General features: G+C 38.2%; 1 protein-coding gene across 1 annotated transcript in view; it reads right to left on the reverse strand.

Annotated features, from left to right (window-relative positions):
* VPS13D (vacuolar protein sorting 13 homolog D (S. cerevisiae)) overlaps window positions 1-26,517 on the reverse strand; it is a 424,616-nt gene that overhangs the window by 345,334 nt on the left and 52,765 nt on the right. The window contains exons 18-24 of the mRNA XM_006885745.1: window positions 26,048-26,180; window positions 22,094-24,304; window positions 20,684-20,835; window positions 9,148-10,179; window positions 6,348-6,438; window positions 4,190-4,316; window positions 2,530-2,710 (exon numbers count right to left, since the gene is read on the reverse strand). Of these exons, the coding sequence (XP_006885807.1) occupies window positions 2,530-2,710; window positions 4,190-4,316; window positions 6,348-6,438; window positions 9,148-10,179; window positions 20,684-20,835; window positions 22,094-24,304; window positions 26,048-26,180 (3,927 nt within the window). The remainder of the gene's footprint in view (window positions 1-2,529; window positions 2,711-4,189; window positions 4,317-6,347; window positions 6,439-9,147; window positions 10,180-20,683; window positions 20,836-22,093; window positions 24,305-26,047; window positions 26,181-26,517) is intronic.

A 26,517-nucleotide genomic window follows, 5' to 3' on the forward strand; every position in this document is an offset into this window, starting at 1 on the left:
TAGAACGATCAAGTGTTCTGGGATTCCCATTCTTCTCAGAGTCAGCCACAGTTTGTTATGATCTACACAGTCAAATGCCTTTGCATAGTCAAATCTATTAGTAGGGAGAAAATAACATAGAATTGAAATCATTTATATAGAATACACCTAAGCAGTAAAGAAAAATCAATAGTTGGCTATTTCAAAAAAAAACAATAAAACTGGTAAACTTCTACTTATATTATACCATAAAAATAAGAAAATAAAAACTTTCATTTATCAAGAAGACAACATTGCTTCAGAACTCAAAGATATAAGGATGATAGAGCAACCTATGAATAATCACATATAATCTATATCTATTACATATACTATAAAAATACATGACATACACACACACATGTATATAAAACCTTTCCAATTACAGTATGTTTTCTGCCAAATGTGTAGGTAATCTGTCACGTGGAGTACACATTACTGTTGTTGTATACCATCAGTTATAGCTGACCCTCCAGTGAGTTTTCCGAGTCAGTAAGTTGCACAGGAGACTGCTCATCCTTTTACCATGGAACAGCTGGTGGATTCAAACTGTGTGCTTTTGGGATTGCAGTACAACTTTTACAAACAGGCCATAAGAGAGTTCATTTGAAGTACATGTTGTTATTTGTTGTTATGTACTGTTGAGTTGACTACGACTCTTAGCAACCCATGAACAATAGCTCTGGTGTATGCTGAACGATCCTCACTGTCTCTGATACACCTGCCCCATTTCCACAATCACTGTGTCAATTCATCTCATCTTGGGTCTTCTGTGATTATCCTCGACCCTTCTAAGCAAGATGTCATTCTCCAAACACTGGTCCCCCCTGGCAACATGCCCAAAATATGTGAGACGGAGTTTCAAAAATCCTTGCCTCCAAGAAGCAACCTGGTTTCACTCTCTCCAGGACAGGCATGTTTGTTGTCTTGGAAATCCATGTTATTGGCTTCTGTCACTGGCCAGCTCTCAGATGCATAGTAAGTAATTATGAAAACCATTTTATATTTTTATACATTTTTATTTTACATTTATATATGAAGACCTTTTATATTTTCTTTTATGTAAATGGCAAGCAACTGAGAAAACCATGGCCTGGATCAGTGCACCTTGGGCTCTAGACTGCCATTATTGCTCTTTAGAACTCTAAAGAGGTCCCTGAGAGCAGATTTTCTCAATGCAACATCTTTTGATTTTCTGACTGCTGATACTAAGGCTGTGTACTGTGGATCTGAGCAGGATGAAACTGTTAACAATCTCAGTCTTTTCTCTGTCATGATGATGCAATTGGCCTGGTGGTGAGAATCTTTTTCTTGATGTTGAGATGCAATCAATACTGCAGACTGCAGTCCTTAACCTTCTGCAACAAATGCTCCAAGTCTTCCTCAGTTTTAGCAAGCAAGGTTCTGTCATCTGCATAACCCATGTTGTTGAGTCATCTTCCTCCAATCCTGACGTTACATTCTTCTTCACAAAACCCAGTCTCCCAAATGATCTGTACATAAGACTGAAAAGTATGAGGAAGGATACATCCCTGACGCATTCCTTTGTTGATTTTGAACTATGCAGTGCTCTCTTTCTCTTTTCGTACAACAGCTTCCTGGTATAGGTAGGTATATGTTTCACATGAGCACAAATAAATGCTCTGGGATTCCCATTCTTCTCAATGTTAGCCACAATCTGTTGTGATCTACATAATAAAATGCTTTGTATAGTTAATAAAACACACATACAAAAAAAAAATCTTTCTCTGCTTTCAGCCAAGATCCATTTGACATTGGCAATGGTATCTCTACTGCCACGGCCTCTGGTAAACCAAGCTCTATTTATGGCAGTTCTCTGTTGATGTACTGTTCCAGTTATTTTTGGATTATCTTCAGCAAGATTTTGCTTGCGTGTGATATTAATGATACTGTTTGACAATTTCCACAGTCTGCTGGATCACCTTTTATGAGAATGGGAATAAATACGAATCTCTTCCAGTCAGTTGGCCAAGAAGCCTATTACTTGGCACAACCTGGTGAGCACATCTAGGGCTGCATCTGTTAGTTGAAATATGTCAATTGGTATTCCTTCAATTCCTCAGGCCTCATTTTTTTGCTAATTCCTTCAGAGCAACTTAAACTTTGTCCTTTATGAGCTTGAGAAATACTGAGCAAATTTTTAAAAAAATCTTCTTTGATTTTCTGACTCCATCTGTTTGCACATTTCATTGTAATATTTTGCTTTGTATTCTTGAACTGTCCTTTGAAAGCTTCTGTTCAAATCTTTAACTTCTTGATTTCTTCCCTTTGTTTCAACTTTTTGGCATTTCAGAGTCTCCTCTGACATCCAGCTCAGTCTTTTCTTCCACCTTTGACTCTGTAATGACATTTTACCTTCTTTGTGGACGATATTCTTGACATTAGTATGAGTAAAATTGTCTTAACTCTTTTCAGTGAAATCTTTCATATTTATCTCTGTTGGCTTAAAGGTTCTAATAACCAAACTAGAAAAGAAATGAGCTTACTTACTGTCTGCCCCTCAACAGCAGCGCGTTGGCGCCCTAAGACATCTTGCAGCTGAGTGAAATGTTGAATGAAGGCCACTACCTCAGCCTGAAAGCGTTGAGTATGTACATATTGCACAGAGGCCATCTGAAGGCTCACACGAATGTCATGCTCCCTCCGAAGCAGAGGGTCAGGCCGTCCGTATCTAGGAGTAAACGTAAAAACATGACTCAGACTGCAGCAAACAAAATACAGTCTACAATTTAAAGAAAATTTTGGTTGAATAGGGGTATCCCCAGAAAACATCTTTACAACTAAGATGGAAATTTACATTCAGGTTTTAAAAAAAAATAACCCAAACCTCCACAACAACATTCAAGTATCTGTAATGTGTGTTGAGGATATTAATATAAGTAATAAGTGTAAAAGCCAAAGCTATAAACAAGGTGGACAGCTCTGGGTTCTGAACTCTTGATTCCAGAACTCATTCAGAGGCCACCTAGGGTTCTGCCTCTTTTTCCATGACTTTAGAGAATAATGAGTATTCTTTCTCACTCTTAAACCTGGTGGGGATTATGACAATATGACTTTGAATGACAATAAAAATAAGACCATAAAAAAAAATGAGTAAAACCACAATTCTGAGTAATAATTTCTTCTGGAGACAAAAAGAAGTCCCCTTTTCACTTTCATGAAATGCAAAACTTTGGAACCTACAAAAATAGAAAATTTTTACAACTGGCTTTGAATTAATGGTGTATGGTATCATAATAACTAGTTACTAATCAACCTGGTTATATGGGAAGGGGAAAAAATCTGAGCACTATCCTAGGTTAATTAAATAGAAATTTGTATGAGAACATGAACACATGAACATCCGTTTTTTCACAGTTTCTACTAAGGCTGAAGCCTACCATCTTAAAGTTTCTTGCCTTGTGAGGAAATCATTCTTTAATAACCAGATAGGCCTAAGATGTCTTCTAAAATGGAAAAGTGAAAGAATTCACATACATCATATTTATATATAAAGAAAAAAGCCCTTCTTAATGAAATTTAACATCTTTATCATTAGCAATTCTCTCCAACTGAAATCATTCCAGGACTTTTAGAATTAGATGAAAGCTTAAAATGCTCTCAATTCCCTCCATATTCAGATAGAGAAATGAACACATGGTTATTTAAGTGACTTGCCTAAGGTTAAACAGAAAGTTAGTGGAAAATCAAGCATGAGATTTCAGGTGTTTTAAAAAAATCAGGATTACTTTAGTAATGCTCTATCTATGAAGGCCTAAGTAGCCCACTTTAATGTGGATCTATTTTTATAAAATACAGTGCAACTCTCTCGACTAAGCCACCAAAACTAGTCATACATGCAGTTAACTCAAAGTCCATATGTGCCTCCCTGGCAGTTTGAACTTACTAGTAGCTCCTTGGAAGAAATACAGGCCATCTCTTCCTATATGACTTACAGACTCAGAAATTTAGTGGAGGGCCAGCTAAGAGTCAGTTTTGACTCCACAGCAATGAGAATTTTACCTAAGAAGGTAAAATTTTCCAAAACTCTTTATAATTTGGCCCATGCCAATTTGAAGCAACATAAGATAATGACAATCAACCAAGTAAGTAAATTCACATTTGCTTAGCATTTATGTCAGGCACCCAAAAAGAAAGATTAATTTTGTACTTAAAAATGTGGAAGATGAGTGCTTCTTCTCCACTTGTAGTGAATCGTTCTCTGTAGAACTCTCCATGGGATGTAAGGTCACTTAGAGATAGGCTCCCAATGCTCCCTTGTAAGGCGAGGTCTCCCTCTAAGAATGTTAAAATTAAAACACATTATAATATATACTTTTTGTCATGCACATTAAAGATATCTGGGGGAAAATGCATATATGCACACTTCAGACATGAGATTATTTAATTAAACTAAATGTCATTAAGCTTTCATCTTGCAATACACCCAGAAACATGTTAAATTGAGAGGAAAATAATAGAACAACATCACAAGTTAGCAGTAACACAGAAAAATAATTAAATGCATATACGATTTAAATAAAAAAAGAAAACACATTTAGATCTAACTATAAACCTAAACCAGTAATTAGAATTAGTGAAATATCATTAATATCTGTTAATTTTATTGTCAATAAAAGAAAAAAGGTGTCAGAAATATGTAACTTAAGAACCTTGCCTCTTCCAATCTCAAAGATTCATCTCTTCCATAAAGTATCTATAAAATAACTTATACTAGAAATAAAACCTCAATTTCTGTACAATCCTTCAAAAACAAACAAAAGTCTCCCTTTTATTAGAAAAAGTCTTGATGGGCTCTCACACAACGGAATACTATGCTACACTGAAAAATAAGGAATTCATGAACTATTATCCAAAATGAGTGACCCTGGAGGACAATATGCTGAGTGAAATATCTTAATCACAAAAGGACAAATACTGCATAGTGCCACTGTTGTAAAACAGGACTGACATCATGGTTAGAGGGAACTTAAGAAAAGAGAGGCTAAATAATGTATACTGCATTGAAACAGATGAGGGAAAGAACTGTTTAAAAGAACTATAAGATTAAGTATTATTTTCATGACAAGATTCCAGAAAAAGAAATGCACAGTAAAGTGGACTGTGGACTTGGGGTGGGGGGAGGTTATATAACAATGAAAATTTTTTTTCTTTTCAAAGAGAAAAGCAAACTGCAGGGGAGGGGTGGGCAGGGAGGAAAATGTGCAACAATGAATGAATACGGAAAAAAAATATTAAATGGGAAGAATACACTGTTAAAAAAAATGTTGCATTAAAAAAGAAAAAAAAAGAAAGTCCAAAACACCTATAAGAAATCATCTCACCCCAGTCAGAATAGCAAAATTTAACAGAACAGCAAGCAACAAATGGGGTGAGGTTTTGGAGAGACTGAAGCCCTTATTCACTGTTGGTGGAAGTGTAAAATGGTGCAACCAGTGTGGAAGGTAGTATGGCGCTTTCTCAAAAAGTTGCAAGTAGAGATACCATTTGACCCAGCAGTTCCACTACTGGGAATATACCCCAAAGAGACTATAACTGACATCCAAGCAGATATATGCACACCCATGATTATTGCAGCTTTGTTCACAACAGCAAGAAATTGGAAACAACCTAAGTGCCCATCAACAAACGAATGGACAGAGAAACTGTGGTATATTCACACAATGGAATACTATGCTGCATTGAAAAACAAGGAACTCATGCAATATTATTCAAAATGGGTAAGCCTGGAGGACATTATGCTGAGTGAAGTATCTCAGTCACAAAAGGACAAATACTGCATGGTGCCACTGTTGTAAAACAGGACTGACATCGGGGTTGGGGGGAGAATGAGAAACATTGGTTCAATAATATATTGCATTGAAACAGAAGAGGGGAAAAAACTGTTTAAAAGGGATACGTGATTAGGTATTTTTGTCATGACGGAAGTCCAGAGCGAAGACTGCATAGTGGAGTAGACCTGGGGAAGGGTGTGTAAAACAATGAAAGAACTTTTCTTTTACTTTTCCAAGAGGGTAGTGTACTAGGGAGGAGGGTTGGGAGGGAAAAAAGTGCAACAATGAATGAATGGAAACCCAAAGTCTTTGTAAATTTTCATTGAAATTAATAATAAATTTAAAAAAAAAAAAAGCTATCCAGACAATTCTGATCCATAAGCTAGTATCTGGAAACCACAACTTAAAATCATGATCAGGCCAAGAACCATACTCAACTCACTGATCCACACTTAGCTTGTGAGGACAATTAGATTTGGGATCTGGATATTCAAATTCTTACTAGATTTTGCAAGTCTGTTTTTCCCCACTTACCAATCATTTCCAGGTGTGCCACTAGTTTGGACACATTTGCCTTTGCAAGCTCACTGGTGGTTTTATTCAGCACAAGAGAGAGTGAGTGAACCTAGGACACAGAATATAAAGCAAGGTAAGTATTACTAGGAGGAATACTTATAATACACTACAATACTTATAATACATTACATTAACAATGTAATTAAGGAAGACGGAGAAAGGCTTGGGATATGCTTTAAGGTAGAGCTTTTAATGATGCCAATTTCAATTTTCTTAAGTCAGCCAGACCATAATTGGAGATCTTATAGAAAATTTATTTAACTTAAAAATCTAGTGTTCTTTTGTTCTGACACCATAGTGTCTTCCCTATGATTTCCTTGTCTATTTGGCTTTTTACACTGTTGTTGAATACTGTCAAGTCAGAACCAAAACATAACTGACCCATCTGGTGGTGTTCAGAGGCAGTTAATGACACGGGAAAAAAGTGCCAAGTCTTCTCCCATGGAACAGCTTGTGGATCTGAACTGTGTGCCTTCAGGACTGCAGCATAGTAGCTTCATACCACTAGGACACCAGAACTCCCTTACTTAGAATATTTTTTCTTTGGATTTAATGTTGCAGTATTCCTAAATAACTAATACAGATTCACTAAGTATAGTCTTATTTTAAGAAACCTGTCAGAGCAAAATGATGAACATTATGAAAATTTTGCTTAATGCTGCCAAACAAATATTCAGTAGAAGTTTCTGTTGATTGATTAATTAGAATTTCATCTAGACTATTTTTCAAAAACACTATAAAGATTTTCATTCTAAGGATAAGTATCAATAGAGCAAAACAATCCTCTGGCTTGGGAACAGAATCCTTTGTTATCAAATAAATTCTATTATATATATAGTTAATTGTAACCACTAAAAAGAGTGGCATATGTAGGATTTGCTGAGGCAGGTCTCCATAATCTTTCTTTGCTCTGAATGCCATCACTGGAAATTAAGACACTGGTTAAAAAGAAGGTTAAGAAGAAAAGATGAAGAATAGATACATACTTCAACTAGTATGCACTGCTGCCAAACAACGAAACAACAGAGACCATACCTTCCTCACTACTTTTTCTGAGTACAAATTAGGTACTCAGGAAATATTTGATGAATGTATAACTGAAAGGAAAAAAAATAATAGAATAAGAAGAGTGTCCTCAAAGGCCAAAGAGAAGGCCTCTCCTGGGAGAGAGACCTGCACAGAGGAGAAACTGTGAAAGCTATCCTGTTCTGAAGGGAGACTTTGCCTAAGGGCTCCCTGATCTTGATCTTGAGCCTGAGTTGTAACCAGCTGACTTTATCCTCAGTTTTAAACTGTTACTTCCTCAACAAACCACTTACTCTAAGTATGGACTGTGTGTCTAAGGTTTATCATTCAGATGTCTTCTCTAGCCAATGATTAACTGTTAATTTTGTGCTGAAGTAATTATTGTATTAAGGTGAAAGGATAAGGATGGGATTCAAGACCATCCTACTGTGTTGTGTGTACCATAGAGTCAGAACCAACCCATAGCTGACCCTCTGGCAGGTTTTCAGAAGCAGTTAATCACATGAGAGATTATCCAACATCCAGCAGAGTAGCTGGTGGCCTCAAACCATGTGCCTTCGGGATTACAGCATGGCTTCTTGCCTCTAAGCCACCAGAGCTCACCCTGTTGTTGTTGTTGTTAAGTGCCATCAATTCGTAGACAACACATAGCAAATTTATGAACAAAAGACCTGAACACTTGTATAACTTTCATCATTTCTCCAATTTCATAAGAGTTTCCGGAGACAAGCTATTTCAGAAGTGGATGCCACTCCTGTTTCCAAGCCTGTTTTAATCAGGGAGATCCACCAAACTCTGTCCACCATGGATAACCATTATAACATTTAACATATCAGGGTCACAGTGTTTAGCATAACAGCAACCACAAGTTACCTCTGTACAGCAAATGGACAGACCAGTAGTGCTATACCATTTAGAGGAATGTTTGATAAAAAACAATTAAAACCAGACCTGAGGGCCACAGATTAAAATCACCCACCTTTGGCTTGGTAGCATAACTTTCTATCCACTAGGCCCACAGAGCTCTCACCCTATTAGAGACATATATAAACTTGTGGGACCTCAGCAGCTGGTATTTTTTTCCTTTGGAAAAGCTTGCTTGCTTGAGACATAACTTTCAGCTACTCACCAGTCTCTACACCACCACCCTGCATCATCTACTGTCACCATCTAGCTATGCCTCAAGTACGCTTACAGGATCCTGGCCCATCGGCTCACTAGGTTTTACATACCTACGGTCACACGAGTCATTCTCCTGATGGGTCTGAGTCTCTGAGAGACATTTCTAGTGAATCTGAGCCCAAGTGACATAGAGGAATTGGGAACCTGAGCAACAGATGGTGCTATTCGTGTTAGAAATTACAGATGCATACAGCTGGTTAAGCATTTCCGACTATACTGACTTAAGTCTTCTCATAAATACTCTGCTATTATTCTTAGCAGGATAAATTATGAAAACAAATGGATGGTCTTTGAGTTGTGTGTGACCATTACATTTGATTATCAAATGTGATGAAACAGTTGGCATCAGAATTAGTAAAAAGGTTAGAGAGTGGAGGTATGCTCCACCTTATAGGGATCAGTTTGGTGCTGATACATATTCCTGTTATCCCCTATGAAATTAGACAGGTTCTGATAATGCTACTATGGCTCCTAACATTTCACAGGCAGTATTTAACAAACCCAAATTCACTCCTAAAACTTAAAGAAAGAAGTCAAAGAGAACTGATACCTTGAGATCTAGTTTGGTGTTCACTGGATCCTGAAGTTCAGACTCTATCAGAGTATCTGACTCCAACTTCATGCTTTGCAAAATGTCCTCAGGTGGCACCTTCATTGCATGGTTATCTGCGGTGGAGCCAATTCCAAAAAAGTCTAATATTACGACCCAGGTTTGCAGTGTGATCAGGACATCCAAGCAGTTAAAATCAACATCAATGCTCCGGTTAACTCGATTATAACTAGAAGTAAAATCTGGATGTTTCTTATCCACCAAGAATATATTGATGTGGACCAGTGAATCATCAAATTTACTCTTTCCAGTAAATATCTTGGAATCATCAACTGATGGAGAAGGTGGTGGAGTTAAGGGATAGTCCTTGTCTTGAACTTCCTTTTGCTTTTTCCGGGATGTAGAGATTGGTCTTTGGTATAACTGAAAAACATTAGGAGCTTCTTCCATGTGGGAAGGAAGAGATCGAGGCATATCAGGATACTCTACATTGGATACTGAAGGACAAGATTGAGAAAGATATTCCTTTTGTAATAAACTAGATGGTTTAGGAGCTCCCCGAGACACCATAAGGTTCTTATATTTAGAATCTGGATTTTTCTCCAGTAAGTCTTCCATTAGCAAAGAACGCAGGGCAATCTGAATGGATAAAGTCTGAGGATGGTCTTTACTGAATTCAACCTCAAAATCCTGAAACTTTAAGCTCACGAGGCCCTGGGCCCCTAAAGTCAGATCTCCACTTAGCTGAACTTGAAGCTCTGATATACAAAAGTTGGCTTGAATCTGGGTGAAAGATTTGACTTCCTTCACAGACAATGACTTCTGTGAACAGTTAGAAAGGCTAGAATGGCTGAACAATCCATTCTCCTTCCTTTCAACAGGAGGTTCTCCATAGGTACTGAGGGAAGGCAGAGGAGAGTTAGGGCAAGGTGACGAGGCAGCACTGACTGGAAATTTATTCAGATCTTCACTATATACAAGATTGTCCAGAGTTTGCAAAACTTGCTCATACACATGCTTTGCTAACACCACCTGTATTTAAAGAGAAAACATCAGTTACTACCATCACACATTTTTCAAAGCTGATTTTTACAGGGCTCCCTATCAGGTTATAAATTAGTTAGTAACTAAGACTATTTCTTTTATTTCTTTCTGTCCTTAGCTCTCTCTGCTCACTTCTATTCACCAGACCCCTCTCCCAATATTTCAGAGAATTATCCATCTACAATAAATATTATTGATTATATAACTGAGGCAGCAATGGTACCCCTTCAAAGTCACAAATACAACTGCAGACATTGAAGAGACTATTGTCAAACATTTAACACGGTTATACCACAGAACTAGGAATTAAGACTCAAGAGATCAAAAACCAGTTGATCATTATCCATTAGTTTAACAATCTATTTATCTCTAATAAACAAAGAGGTAGTACTTTTTAATGATGAAAATGATAATTCATGTTTGTACTTCCTTCCTCTCTTACTTTTTCCTTTATTAAAATATCTTATTAAAAATAGGGAGCTCTGGTGGCATAATCTGTAGAGTTATACTGATAACCCAAAGGAGGCATCTTTCTAGCAGCTGAAATACACCAGCAACTCTTCAGGAGAAAGATAGGCAATCTCCTCTCACACAGTTTATAACTTCCAAAAAACTGCTGGAGGGTCAGCTATGAGTTGGTTCTGACTGAATAGCAACAAGAGATTAGAGAGACTTTAAAAGGCATCCTGGTGGTACAGTGCATTATGTGCTGAGCTGACCGAAAGATCAGTGGTTGAATCACTTTGCCCTTTCACAGGAGATGGACAGTTTCCTTCCATAAAGATTTAGAGGCTCAAAGGGTTGCTATGAGTTAGGATTAACTGGAAAGCTGTGAGTTTTGGTAATTAAAAAATGTATTATAACAAAATTCACTAGTGAGATAAACCATAAAATGAAAAAGTTACACATTTAATATAATCATCATGACAGATAATTATACAATGAAGGATTCAGGCTCTTGCTTCCTGAACACAATAACCAAAGTTAGCACTACAAAGAGACAACCATTTATTAAGTGACTTCCGGAAAGATGGGCAAGAATCTAAACTGTCCCAGGTGATTCATAGACTCTGAAAACCTGTACCACCAAAGTATATTAGACAAAAATAGAAAGAAAGGAATCTATATTTCCATAAACCTTTTTAGCATTAATTTACAGTTTAGAGGAAATATTGGGAGACAAACTACATGACACAACCACCAAATGCAGAATATAATAAATTCCACAGGATAAATGACATAGGTCCTAAAAAAATAATAGCCTTAAGGGGAAAAAATTAGTAAAAACAGAAGGGTAACTAGTAAAATGTGTAGGGGGATCCAAGGAGGGAAGGAGTAGAAGTAGAGGGGAGCAAGTAAGTGTGGAGGGGGGAGACCAAAGGGTCACACAACTTGGTGGGTGGAAGGAGGGAGGATAAGGGAAAGGAAGGATCCAGCAGGGATCTAGAAGGGCAGGGTAATAATAGACATGGTTTGATGGTGAATGATTTTATAATATATAATGAGTGAGAATGATTGTATGAAACACAATGTGAATGAAGGATAGTGTAAAACACAATGAATACAAACTTTGTATTCAAACCAATGTAAAATTGAAAAAAAATAGTGATAAAAAATATATAATGGTTCTAAAAGATAAAAAAAATGAGCAGGAAAATAGATTAACAGAGGCCTAAAAGATTTATTTTGGTGCAGGATAGGCCCAAGTTGACTTGACGGCACCTAACAACAATTAATTTATTATACAAATGTAGTATGTGGACTTTCTTTGAATTCTAATTCAAACAAACCAAAAGTAAAAAATATTTGAGACCATCAAAGCATCTCTAAAACTTTAAAATAGTTTGAAGATGAATTAATATAGATGACACCATGAAATTATCATTAATTCTGTACAGCATAATAACACTTCAGTTATATAACAAAACACAGGTATTTTTTTAATAGTTACAGTCTAAATATAAAGAGATGAGACTGGTATGAGGTCTGGGATTTGTCTTAATGTTGTTGTTGTTGTTAGGTGCCGTCGAGTAGTTTCCGACTCATAGCGACCCTATGCACAACAGCCCTAAACCCTGCTCTATCCTGCGCCAACCGCACCGCCTCTGACACACCCATCCCGATTACCCCAGTCACCAAATCAATCCATCTCATAGAGGGTCTTCCCCTCCTGCGCTGTCCCTCAACCCTCCCAAGCATGATGTCCCTCTCCAAGGACCCGTCCCTCCTGGCAACATGTCCAAAGTATGTCAGACGAAGCCCCAGAATCCTTGCCTCCAAGGAGTAGCTTGGTTTAATCCTCTCCAAGATAAATCTGTTTGTTTTCCTGGCAGTCCATGGTACATTCAGTACCCTTCTCCAGCACCACAACTCAAAAGCACCCACTCTCCTTCTGTCCTCCCTAGTCATTGTCCAACTCTCTGACGCATAACAAGCGATTGCAAATACCATGGCCTGTATCAGGCGCACCTTAGCCTCCAGAGAGACACTGAAAACCCACAACCAGGAGAAAACAAAACAGATGAACAGAATCTTCTAAGAAATCAAATCCCTATGCACATTAAAAAACTTCTCCATATGAACAGACACTTCACCAAGGAAGACATTCAGATGGCCAACACACACATGAAGAAATGTTCAAAATCCCTAGCCCTGAGAGACATGCAAATCAAGACAACCATGAGATATCATCTCACTCCAGTAAGACTAGCAAAATTTAACAGAACAGCAAGCAACAAATGCTGGCGAGGTTGTGGAGAGACTGGAAACCCTTATTCACTGCTGGTGGGAGCGTAAAATTGTGCAACCACTGTGGAAAGCATTGTGGCACTTTCTCAAAAAGTTGCAAATAAAGATACCATTTGACCCAGCAATTCCACTACTGGGAATATACCCTAAAGAGACCATAAATGACATCCAAGTAGATATATGTATACCCATGTTTATCGCAGCTTTGTTTACAATAGCAAGGAGTTGGAAACAATCTAAATGCCCATCAACAAACGAATGGGTAGAGAAGCTGTGGTATATTCGCACAATGGAATACTATGCTGCATTGAAAAACAAGGAACTCATGCAATATTATTCAAAATGGGTGACCCTGGAGGACATTATGCTGAGTGAGGTATCTCAGTCACAAAGGGACAAATGCTATATGGTGCCACTGTTGTAGAATGAGGCTGGCATTGGGGTGGGGGTAAGACTGAGAAAAACTGGATGGAATATGTTTACGGCATTGAAGTCTATGGGGGAGAGAATAGTCTAAAAGTATTATATTTTAGGGCATTATTTTTATCGTAGGAGTATGCAATGAGGGTTGCAGAGTGGATTATATTTGGGGGTAGGGGGTGGGGTTTGGGGAGGTGTGGGGGGGGGATTGTGTACCAATGAGGGAGTTTTTCTTTTGCTTTTCAAGGAGAGGAGCAAACGGGGGCCGGGGGGGAGGAGTTTGTGCGGGGAGAAGGGTGCAACAATGAATGAATGGAATCCCAAAATCTCTGTAGATGCTCATTGAAATGAAAAATAAACAACCTAAATTTAAAAAAAAAAAAGAAAAAACTTCTCCAACAGTCTGGGAAAAAATACTTGGTAATCAGAAGGAATTGGCTGACACTGAAGAATTACATGAAATAACGTATGAGCAAGAGACTGTGGTGATGAAGGAGGAAGTTCAAGTTGCTCTAAAAGAACTGGCAAAAAGCAAGGCTCCAGGAGTTGATGCCATACCAATTGACATATTTAAACAAACAGATGCTGCCCTGGATGGTCTCACTAAGTTGTGCCAAAAAAATCTGGAGGACAGCCACCTGGCCAACTGACTGGAAAAGATCAATATTTGTTCCCATTCCAAAGAAAGGTGACCCAACAGAGTGCAGAAATTATCAAGCAATATCATTAATATCACATGCAAACAAGATTCTGATGAAAATCGTTCAAAAACTATTGGAGCAATATGTCAACAGAGAACTGCCAGATGTGCAGGCTGGATTTAGAAGAGGTCGTGGTGCTAGGGATATTTTTGTTAATGTTAGATGGATTTTGCCAGAAAGTGGAGAGTACCAGAGGAATGTCTATCTGTGCTTCATTGACTTTGCAAAGGTTTTTGACTGTGTGGACCACAACAAGCTATGGCTGACTCTAAGAAGAATAGGAATCCCAGAACATTTGATTGAGCTAATGTGAAACCTATACTTGGACCAAGAGGCAGTCGTCAGAACAGAGCAAGGAGACACTACATGGTTCAAAATTAGGAAGGGGGTCCCTCCAGGGATGTATTCTTTTATGTATTCTCCATACCTTTTCAATCTGTATGTGGAACAGATCATCTGAGACGCTGGGCTGTATGAGGAAAAATGTGGCATCAGGATTGTTGGAAGAGTCATCAACAACCTGCATTATGAAGATGACACAACTCTGCTTGCTGAAACTAAGGAGGACCTGAAGCACTTGCTGCAGAAGGCCAAGGACTGCAGCCTTCAATGTGGATTGAAGTTCAACATCAAGAAAACAAAGATTCTCACCACTGGGCCAAATGGCAGCATCACTATGAATGGTGAAGAGATTGAGATAATTAATAGTTTTAGTTTGCTTGGCTCCACAGTCAACACTTTTGGTACCAGCAGCCAGTAAATCAAGGGACGAATTGCATTGGGAAAGTCAGATGTCAGGGATCTCTCAAGAGTACTGAAGAGCAACAACATCAGGCTGGAGACTAAGGTGCGCCTGATCCAGGCTATAGTCTTTGCAATTACATGCTATGCATCGGAGAGTTGGACAGTGACTAGGGATGACCGAAAGAGAATTGATGCCTTTGAGCTGTGGTGTTGGAGAAGAGTGTTGAATATACGATGGACTGCTAGGAGAACAAACAGATTTGTCCTGGAGAGAGGTAAAGCTAGCCTGCTCCTTGGAGGAGTGAAGGATTCTGAAGCTTCATCTGACATACTTTGGGCATGTTGCAAGGAGGTGACTGGTTCTTGGAGAGGAGCATCATATTTGGGAGAGTGGAGGGACAGCGCAGGAGAGGAAGACCCTCGATGAGATGGATCAATTTTGTGATGGGGGTGGTGAGAGTGAGCGTCTTGGAGATGGTGAGGTTGGCACAGGATAGAGCAGAGTTTAGAGCTCTTATATATAGGGTTGCTATGAGTCACAAGCGACTTGGCAGCACATAACAACAACAACCATGACATATCTGATAATGGACTTGTATCTAAAATGTATAGAATATTTCAGCACCTCAACAGGAAAAAGGTAAACAATCTAATCACAAAATGGGCACTGGATATGAATTGGCACTTCACCAAAGAAGACATTCAGATAGCAAACAAACACATAAAGAAATGTTCCCTAGCTATCAGAGAGGGTGAAACCAGGCTGCTCCTTGAAGGCAAGGATACTGAAGCTTTGTCTGACATACTTTGGACATGTTGCAAGGCGGGACCAGTCCTTGAAGAGGGACGTCATGCATGGGAGGGTGGAGGAACAGAGCAAGAGAGGAAGACTCTCGGGGAGCTCTGGTGGCCTAGTGGCAAGGAGCTGCAACTATAATCCCAGAGGCGCACGGTTCGAATCCACCAGATGCTCTGCCGGGGAAGGAGGGACAATCTCCTCCTGTATCAGTCAGATCTGATTTGATGGTACACGCACACAAAAATTTAAAAAAAAAGAGAGGAAGACTCTCGATAAGATGGATAATTATGTGACTGGGGTAATGGGGGTATGTGTGTCAGAGTCAATGAGATTGGCACAGGATAGAGTAGGGGATAGGGCTGTTGTACATACAGAACAACAACATCAAAAAGATGCAAATAAAAACAACTATGAGATATTATTTCACCCTAGCAACAGTAGCAAAGTTCAACAAAGTCGCAAACAGCAAATGCTGGTGAGTTTGTGGAGGGACTGAAATCTTTATTCATTGCTGGTGGTTGTGTAAAATGGTACAACCATTATGAAAGGCAGTTTGGCGTTTTCTCAAAAAGCTGGAAATAAAAATACCATTTGACCCGGCAGTGCCAGTACTGGAAATATACCCTAAAGAAATCAGAATGGCCATCCTACCAGACATATGCACACCATGTTTATTGCTGTGTTCTTTACAATGGCAAAGAGATGGAAGCAACCCAAATGCCCATCAACAAATGAATGGATAGAAAAACTATGTTATATTCATATGATGGAATACTACACAGTACTGAAAAACAATTAACTTGGAAAACATTATACAACGTGGGTGACCCTGGAGGATATTATACTGAGTGAAATATCTCAGTCACAAAACAAAAAATACTGCATAACACCACTGTTATAAAGCAGGTCTGACATGGGTGTTTGGGAGGAAAATAGGATAAGAGTAGATAGATAATGAACATTGTACTGGAACAAATGAAGGAAAGAACTGTTTAAAAGAACTATGATTAGACATTATATGTACAACAACCCAAAATAAAAGGTACATTACAAAGAGGACTAGGGGGAGAAAATGAAGAAATTAACTGTGCAACAATTAAATATTTTTTTTAAAAAAGTTAATTGGGAGAGGGGAAAGAGAGGAAAAGGGAGTAATATGTGTAACAATGTTGTTGTTGTTGTTGTTGTCATATGCATCAAGTCGCTTGCGACTCAGTGACCCTATGTAAAAGAGCCCTAAATCCTGCTCTATCCTGTGCCAACCTGTCTCTGACATACCTACTCCCGCCACCCCAAACACTGAATCAATCCATCTTAATGAGGGTCTTCCTCTCCCGCACCGTCCCTCCACTCTCCCAAACATGATGTCCCTCTCCAAGGACTAGTCCCTCCTTGAAACATGCCCAAAGTATGTCAGAATCCTTCAATCCTCCAAGGAGCCGGCTAGCTTCACCCTCTCCAGGACAAACCTGTTTATTCTTCTAGCAGTCCATGGTATACTTAACACTCTTCTCCAGCACCACAGCTCAAAGGCATCAATTCTCTTTCTATCATTCCTAGTTACTGTCCAGCTCTCCAATGCACAGCACGCTATTGCGAAGACTATAGCTTGTATTAGGCACACCTTAGTCTCCAGCCTGACATCGTTGCTCTTTAGTACTCTGGAGAGGTCCCTGACAGCTGACTTTTCCAGTGCAATTCGCCTCTTGATTTCCTGGCTGCTAGTACTAAAAGTGATGACTGTGGAGCCAAGCAAACTGAAACTGTTACTATCTCAATCTCTTCACCATTCATACTGTTACTGCCAGTTGGCCCAGTGGTGAGAATCTCTGTTTTCTTGATGTTGAGCTTCAATCCATATTGAAGGCTGCAGTCCTTGGCCTTCTGCAGCAAGCACTTCAGGTCCTCCTCAGTTTCAGCAAGCAGGTTTGTGTCACCTTCATAATGCAGGTTGTTGATGAATCTTGCACCAATCCTGATGCCATATTCCTCCTGATGCAGCCCAGCATCCTGGATGATCTGTTCTGCACACAGATAGAAAAGATATGGAGACAGAATACATCCCTGGAGGACCCCCTTCCTAATTTTGAACCATGTAGTGTCTCCTTGCTCTGTTCTGACGACTGCCTCTTGGTCCAAGTATAGGTTTCACATTAGCTCAATCAAATGTTCTGGGATTCCTATTCTTCTCAGAGTCAGCCACAGCTTGTTGTGGTCCATACAGTCAAAAACCTTTGCATAGTCAATGAAGCACAGATAGACATTCCTCTGGTACTCTCCACTTCCTGCCAAAATCCATCTAATATTAGCTAAAATATCCCTAGTACCATGACCTCTTCTGAATCCAGCCTGTACATCTGGCAGTTCTCTGCTGATGTGCTACTCCAGTTGTTTTTGGACAATTCTCAGCAGAATCTTACTTGCATGTGATACTAATGATATTGTTCGATAATTTCCACACTCTGTCGGGTCACCTTTTTTGGAACGGGAACAAATATTTATCTTTTCCAGTCAGTTGGTCAGGTGGCTGTCCTCCAGATTTCTTGGCACAACTTAGTGAGACCATCCAGGGCAGTGTCTGTTTGTTTAAATATGTCAATTGGTATGCTGTCAACTCCTGGAGCCTTGCTTTGAATGAATGAAAATCTAGCTTTAAAAAAAAAACAACCCAGAAACAATATTTTCTCAAAGAGGGAAAACAACGTATAGATGGAACAAATGTGGCAAAATCTCTGTAACCATTAAATCTAAGTGATGGGTATAATAGGTTCACTTACAGTATTTGATATTTGCTTGTTTAAATTTTTTCAAAATAAAAGATATTTTAAGAAATATATTTATCAAAAACAGCAGCACATTAATGTTATAACCAAAAGAATAATAAAGCAGTATGAAAAAAGAAACACACACACGCACAATCAGTATACTGTTGCTGTTATGTGCCATCAAGTCAGAAGTGACTCATACCTGTCCTTCAGTGGGTTTTCAGGGGCTATAGTCTGCATGGAAGGAGATTGGGCATTACCCAAGAAACAGCAGCACAACCCAAGGTCACCAGAGCTCCCTAAATCAATATAGTACAACAGAATTCATATCACATTGTCAATTTAAGTTACTCATTCTAAGCGCCACTGCTGAAGTGGCAAAAGTTAAGCCTGAGGAGAAAAAGCTTACCTTTTACCACTCACTCAGAGACCCATTCCAGGAACTACTGATATCAAAAAGGACAATCTACTACTAGATGAATCTGGGTTCCTCCAAAGTAACTGTTTGAAGAACACCAGTGACCAACTACTGATTAAAACAAGGGCCCACTCCTAACATCCTGTGTGTCATTGTTTTATCATTTACCTATAATTTCATAATGTACAGTTCAATGTTGTTAAATAAAAGAAATAAAATAAGTTTTTGTAAGAAGAAAATGACAGATATTTACATAAACATACTCTCACCACATAACAGAAATATAAGATAGAGATAGCTACAGAGTGATAGATAGACAGACAGACAAACAGAAACACACACACACACACAGAGAGAGAGAAAAAAAATACTCCTATTCTGGTCCCTTTCATTTCTTAGAGGACAGGACTTACTTTCTCTTCAAAGAATCTGACAACTCAGATCAACAGATTATTTCACAGGTTGGACCAAGTATGTCAAAAGTGTAACAGGCTCTGGTGGGTTAGTGGTAAGGAGTTATGTTGTTAATCCAAAGGCAATCAGTTTAGATACAACAGCTGCTCCACAGGAGAAAAACAAGCAATATTCTCCCATGGGATTTACTGCCTCTGAAAACCAGCGGACAGCTCAACGATGAGTCAGTTCCAACTTGCTATACACAACAGCAACAGAACTTGAATGAAATGGATTGACACAGTGATTTAAACAATGGGCTTGAGCACAATGCAGATCGTGAAGATGGTGCAGGAAGTCAAGTTTTGATCTGCTGTTCACTGTGTTGCCATGAGTCATAGTCAACTCAACGGCACCTAACAACATGAAAGAGACACTGACTTTTTTTTTGATTCACTGTTGCACATTTTCTCCCCCAGATCCCATGCTTTTAAGCAGGACTTTGCTGTTTCTGAATGACAATGGAATTAAGATCTGTTTTGTCCTCTAAACACTTTGGTCTTCCTCCCTATAACATGAAAGCTAAAAAAATTAATTCCCTAGTGCTAAAATGATATAATAAAAGGATCCTAATTTTACTTAAAAAGCTATCCAAAATAATAACATGCATTAATGAGATCTCTTTGGATATACCATCTTACATTTTCTCAAAATAACTCTTATTGGGAGAAGAGATTAGTAACTCTAGATGCAGACTAAGAGAAGAATATCAATTAAACGACTGGCCCAATGCCCCAATCATAACTAAACCAACTTCTAGTCCAACATCATCTGTGTTAGAAAATGCCTTCAACAAGTAAGCCCACAGGTGGGATGCAAATTAAGACAGTGGATCACTTTTCATAGTGTATATATACGCAAACCCTAAAAGGTGGATATAGAAAAGTCAAATAAAACTATGCTTACAGTAAGAGCTTTAAATTTTTAGTTACTCAACTGGTATTTCACTAGCCTACTCTTTTGCACTAAAGGATTTTCAATAAACAAAACCAAGAGTTATTTGCAAAGCATGTAGTATACATGCTTCAGATATCAAGTTAATTTCAAACTTGGCCAGAGTATGTCTACATTCACTGTTCACGGGAGGGGTTCAAAATGTTTTTGTGATACAGAAATTTCTAGCTCAACAGAATTAGCTGTAATATATATGTTGAAGGGAGGCCAAACACTCTTTTATATGCCCATGTCACTGCCATTAAGTCGATTCCAACTCACAGTGTCCATGCATTAGGTTTCTGAGGCTGCAAATCTTTATAGGAGGAAACTACCTAGGAGACTATCTTTTTCCTAAGGAGCAGCTGAAGGATTCAAAGCACTAACCTCTCAGTTGGCAACCCACTAAATTATGCATTATATCACTAGGGTTCCTTTTGTTTTAATGTAGTTGGTAACTTTTTTAAAATGTCTTCAACTTCCCTGACATGAAAATCAACAAAGCTTTTACCTGAACTGGATTAACAAATTTTCCTTCAATCTTCATGATGCTAGAAGATCCCAGGTCATCTGGACTTAAGGAGAAGGTCAACTCTGATTCTCTCTCTACAGGGATCTTCTCCATTTTAAACTGAATGGTGGTGTTGTTCAGGATGTGAAAAGCTAGCATAAGAGAAAAAAAGAAGAATACTAAAACAGAGCCCACAGATTACTCTTGGACTATGAGAGCAGGTGATTCTGGTACCTGAAGCTTATGATCAGGTACAAACTTTGATAATTATCAAAAAGAAAAAATTTACAGAAAGCAGAGATAAAAGAGAAATTTATGACAAAAGCCAAACAATATTTTCATGACATATTCTAGTTGGTGACTTCAAAATGTGTTCTGGTCTACAACAAGCTTCTCCTAGTCTTTCAAGCTGACATTTTCCCAACAAAACTACTCATCTTTACCTAGCTTCTAGATAATAAGCTTTTCCCTTTTTTATTGGCGTTTAATAGGAATTAAGGACAATATAAAGGTCCATATGAACATTTTTTATCTCAAGCAGAAAAAAGCAAACCTTTGAAGTATATACATGAATCAGAGTGAACTAACACCTGAGAAACATAGAGAAGTTCTCAATGGCACTTATTTCTTCATCAATAATGAAGCCATGCTCTAAGGCTGCCTTGATTTCTGTGGATTCCTAGAAGTAAAGGCTACACTGTTTGGTTTCAGTTATTAAAATCCAGGAAATAATCAAATATTTTGTTCTTAGAACCTTGGATTCAGCCATTAAAAAAGAAGGCAAAAAAGAGAAAGGAAACATAACATGCACAAACTAAACTTCATATTGTACATGGATCTTTCCAGCTGCTTTGGGTTATAAAATTTAACTAGAAAAAGGCTAAAGCTAAGAAAAAAATACTACAAAAATCTGATATATTAGACAGTACTTTAACAGAATTATTGACCGAAATATCTCAAGATAAGCACTCTCCAGATTTCAAAGGGATTATTGTTGAGTTCCACTACACCAGAACTGAAGCACAACTGACCCTCCTAGCAGGTTCAGAGGCAGTAAATCGCACGGAAGGAGATTACTCATCTTTCTTCCACAGGAAAGTTGGTGGATTCGAAACACGTACCTACCTTTGAGATTCCTTACCACTAAGCCACCAGAGCTCCCTAAATGTCAAAGGGGTACACAAAAATTTTTATTTAAAGTCTTATTTTCTCAAATCTGACATTAAGTGGAACAAGTTGAAAACATACCACAACCTACACTTTATAAAAAGCATCCTGCTTTGATTTCTTAAATATTAACTGGGGATAATTTTAAAAGAAAATGGTTTTGTGGTAGTGTTTCAAGCCAAGTATGGCATGTGAGCTAAGGTTTGAACAAGTACACAAAATAAAATGAGTCATGCTTCTCACCTTGACCTCGATGCAAAGACTCAAAGAAGTCATGCCGAGTGAAAGGTGTTTCCTCCTGACTACTAACACTGGCAGATCCAGAAGGAGGGAAATTCGTCCGACTTCCTTCAGGCCCAGGACCCTCTCTGCTGGTCAACTGGGTACAATTCAAAGAATATAGTTTAATGTCTTTGATTTCCACCTGCAGACGGTCACTTCTGGACTCATCCTCTCCTGCTACAAAATTCTGGATGAATATCTGCCCCAAGTGTCCTACCAACAACTCAGGGCTCCCAGGCTTCCGAGGGATAGAGACCACTGGTGACTCGATGTTTATATTTAAGATTAGCTTGACAGTGTCAGAGTGAGATGCAGCTGGGCCAAACCCATATATTTCATTTTCTTCTAAGATAAAAGGATCCCGGGTCTTCTTGGGAGTTTCAAAGAGTGATACCATCTCGCTGTATTCAGCAGTTTTAGTAGCTAGTACAGTAGTGACTTTGTTGGCAGCACTTTTCAGCATACCTCGAAAATTTTCCTCCAGCTCATCCATGGATAATGTCAACTCCTTCAAAAATTTAGCAGAATGGTTATAATGCAAGGAAGCCATCTTGAGGCTAAGAAAACACTCCTGCTTAGACTTCTCAACAAATGTAAAACTCAAAGCTTCTGTGAGGGCAACATCTTCCATTCTGACAAATACAGATTCAAAGTAGCCAATGTCACTAATGATATTTTCATAACCTACGGAATTGCCAATGCTGACAACATACTGGTTCTTAACATTATCTTGTGTCAAATCCATAAGCTGCAAACAGCCAAGAGAACCGTTCACATCAAATGTGCTACCCATTGAGACGTTAACTTTGGTGCCACCTATACTTGCTGTGGCGATTTTTCTGCCGTATTTCTCCCCATTGGTCATCTCCAATGTCCGAAGGAGCAGTAAGTTAAGTCTATGGATTTCCACTGCAACTTCAGTGTTCTGTTCATATGTAGATTGGTAAGTTCCTTGTTCTCTAAAGCTTCTTTCAAAATCAGTCATTAATGGTTGAGGGCTTAAATCATCTTTCTCTTTGGGGAAAGATTTTTGAAGAAAACCAATTAGTTCTACAATTGTCTCTGGATTCAGAATAATATCCAAATTATTCACCTGTAATGATATCACCTGAAGAGTGCTATCTAAATTCATTGATGGACACTCTGAACTAACAAACTGATATTCCAATTTAATGAGAGATTCTTGTTCTTTGGTGAGAATGTCAAATGAAACACTAGTTGCTGACCGATCAGTCAGTGTGGCTGCATCAGCTAAGTGGACCCCACTGGGTCCAAAAACAGGAGACTGGGCTCTGCTATCCCGCAGGCTTCCTGTTGGGATATCAAAACTCAAGTTCTTATGCGAAGCCATCAAAAGGTCAAAATCAGCACCATATGTCTGCATGGTGTCCACCAGAAGTAGACCATGAACAGTTAGGGAGACTTCAGCATCATAAGGCCTCTTCACAAAATGAGCATTGGTACCAAATACCTTCAGCACAGAAATATACCGGCCATTGCTTTCAACGCCAAGCTGCATACAGTTAATTTTAAATTCAGCAAGGAGAAGTTGTGACTCTACCAGGACCTCCCGGGTATGCTGCTCCAGCATCACAATACTCTGGGTTAAATTCATTACTGAGTCTTGCAAACTTCCCCGCTGTTCTTCTTGACAAAAAATGTTCTCTTTAATCTGAGTGTCAGAAGTCTTCATTTCTGAGGCAGTCAAAAGAGCAAAGCAATTCTTTAGAGCTGATATTTTATCTTCATTGATGTGGATTTTCAAGTCTGGTAAGTTGCCTGAGAGTACTGCTCCTGGATATTTGGGATCTGAAGTATAGATCAATCTGCGTTCTAGCTGTAGGTGGACATTGAATTTCTCTACCACATGGGTAGGCCCCACATCAATATCCTGGACATGCTTCCAATTGTCTTTTACTCGTCCAACCATGATCTGGAGGTCCATAAATGACAGAGAATACCTCTCATACATCTTTGTGCTCATTAAATGTGCTTGAAGCTGTTCTTCACTGAATTCAACTCCGGAAAATGGAGGTGTCTTCTCTCCATTACTGCTGCTTGTCCTGGGAAGTGGGGTATCCGGAGGTGTGGCAAGGGGGGTCTTGTACTCATCATCACTAAATTGATTCTCTTCAGATGCTGACTCATCTCCACTTTTCCTCTTGGAGTCATCTATGGATTAAAAAAAGAGAGGAGACTCAAAGTATATGGTAACTATAAGTATATTCTGTATCTACCAATTATTCAGTATAACTCTATTTACTAATTTGGATATCAAAACACAAAAAGAGAAAATATATGAACATGAAAAAGTTGGCACCCACTGACAGGAGCATCTCAGTGCAGAAATCACCTGTGACCCTGCTGCTCTGCACCATCAGCACTGCACTGCCACAGCTCATCCTTCCAACATTAATATCTGTCATTAACTTATTTATTGTTTCCTCTGCTTGTGCTCATTTTGTTTCCCACACTAGAGAGTTCCAAGAAAACAGAGGGTTCATCTGTTTTACTCAGCACAAACCCTACTGCCAAAATCAGCACTCAGCAAGCAGTAACTATTAAATCCATCACTTTTTTTAGCTCCAGAGTTCACACTGTTATCCCTTCTCTTCTGTAGCCAACCAGGGCCAACACAATTACAAAAGCATATTATTTATTCCTGTCTGTTACATTTTTATATTTTATAAATCAATTTATGCAGGTGCATTCTTTAGTTGTGTGATCCTTTTATTTGTGATCAATTGCCTCTTAGCATATTTTTCCATTCCTACTCCAGTCATCTACTGCTATCTTTTCTTGGGTTGTCTCAATAAAATGGAATTATTCCAATAAGTTTTTTCAATTTCTTTTACTTCCTAAGTCTTCTCTTTCTTCCATCTCCAGGTAAACTATGTATACTTTTTTTTATCTAATACAGTAATGAAATTCTCTTCCAGGAGTCTCTTGGCTATGCCCCTAAATTGCAAACAGAGTAAATCTCTACCTCAGAAATTAAGTACTGAGGAATGATGTCTCTTAAAATATAGAATGCTACATAAAAATGCTAACAAAAACCACAATGAGATACCAAGCACTTTACACCTAATAAAATGGCTCTGATACAAAAGAGTGACAATAACAACTGTTGGCAAGGATGTAGAGAAATGGAAACATTCATATATTGCTGGTAAGACTGTAGAAAGTACAAAACAGTGCAGACTTTTGGAAAACAGTTTGGTAGTTTCTGAAAATTTTGAACATAAAATTACTATAAAACCCAGTCATTTCACTCCTATTAGATATATACTCAACATAACTGAAAACATATGTTCACATAAAACACTGGACATGTATGTAAATAGATGCTTTATTCAAAACAGCCAAAAGGCAGAAACAATTCAAATGTCCACCAACTGATGAATGGATAAATAAAATACAGTGTCTCTATACACCATATTTTTTTAGCCAAAAAAAAGGAATAACATATTAATGTATGCTACAAATAGATAATTCTTGAAAACTAAGTGAAAGAAGTCAGTCATAACAGACCAGATGTTAAATGAGTCCATCCATACAAAATGTCCAGAAGAAGCAAATCCAGAGAAAGAGAATATAGATTAATGCTTTCCAAGATCTGAGAGTGAGGAAAGGGTGGGTGAATGCCATTAGGTGTAGGATTTCTTTCTGGTGTAAAAAAAGACCTGGAATTATATAATAGTAATAGTTTATAACTCTATCAATTATATAAAAAAACAACTGAAATGAATACTTTATAGTGTATGAATTATACCTAATAGAGCTTTTATTTAAGAAATAATAAATAAACTCTAGTGTTTTAAAGGTAATATAAACTCTTTTTTAAAAGCTTTACTTGGTTAACCATAGATTTATCTGGCTATCAGCACACTTCATTATTTCACATCCACACCATACCTTGGGTATTTGTCAGTAACATTCTTCCTAAATCCACAACAACTAACACAGGATTCTGAAATTTGAAATCATCAGGAAATATCACTTGAGGGGCAGAAATATCAAGCCGCACACTCCATCGTTTACTTTCTTCCTGCAGGGAAAAAAAAAAAGAATAAATTACGTATAACGTTTAGTTGCAACTGCTGAAGGAAAACAGACTTACAAATGGAGCTCAAGCTTTCCTGAAAGACACAGCCATGGTATCAGAGCAGGAAGTTTAAAATTAAAGTAGATTCAAATGCTTGAGGATTCAAGATATTATCAGAGGCAAATATCTGAAGTAGAGAGAAAATTTTATCAAATTATCCATTTGGAAATCTAACTGTACTCTTTGGTTGTGATGGTTCATATTTTAAGAAAGATCTTATTTCTTAATGGCAAAGCTTAATACTTTTATAATACCAAATTTTGAAATTTGAATAAATTTG

The sequence above is a fragment of the Elephantulus edwardii genome, unplaced genomic scaffold (genome assembly GCF_000299155.1).
Source record: "Elephantulus edwardii isolate Elephantulus edwardi_28Jun2011 unplaced genomic scaffold, EleEdw1.0 scaffold00045, whole genome shotgun sequence".
Taxonomy (NCBI): domain Eukaryota; kingdom Metazoa; phylum Chordata; class Mammalia; order Macroscelidea; family Macroscelididae; genus Elephantulus; species Elephantulus edwardii.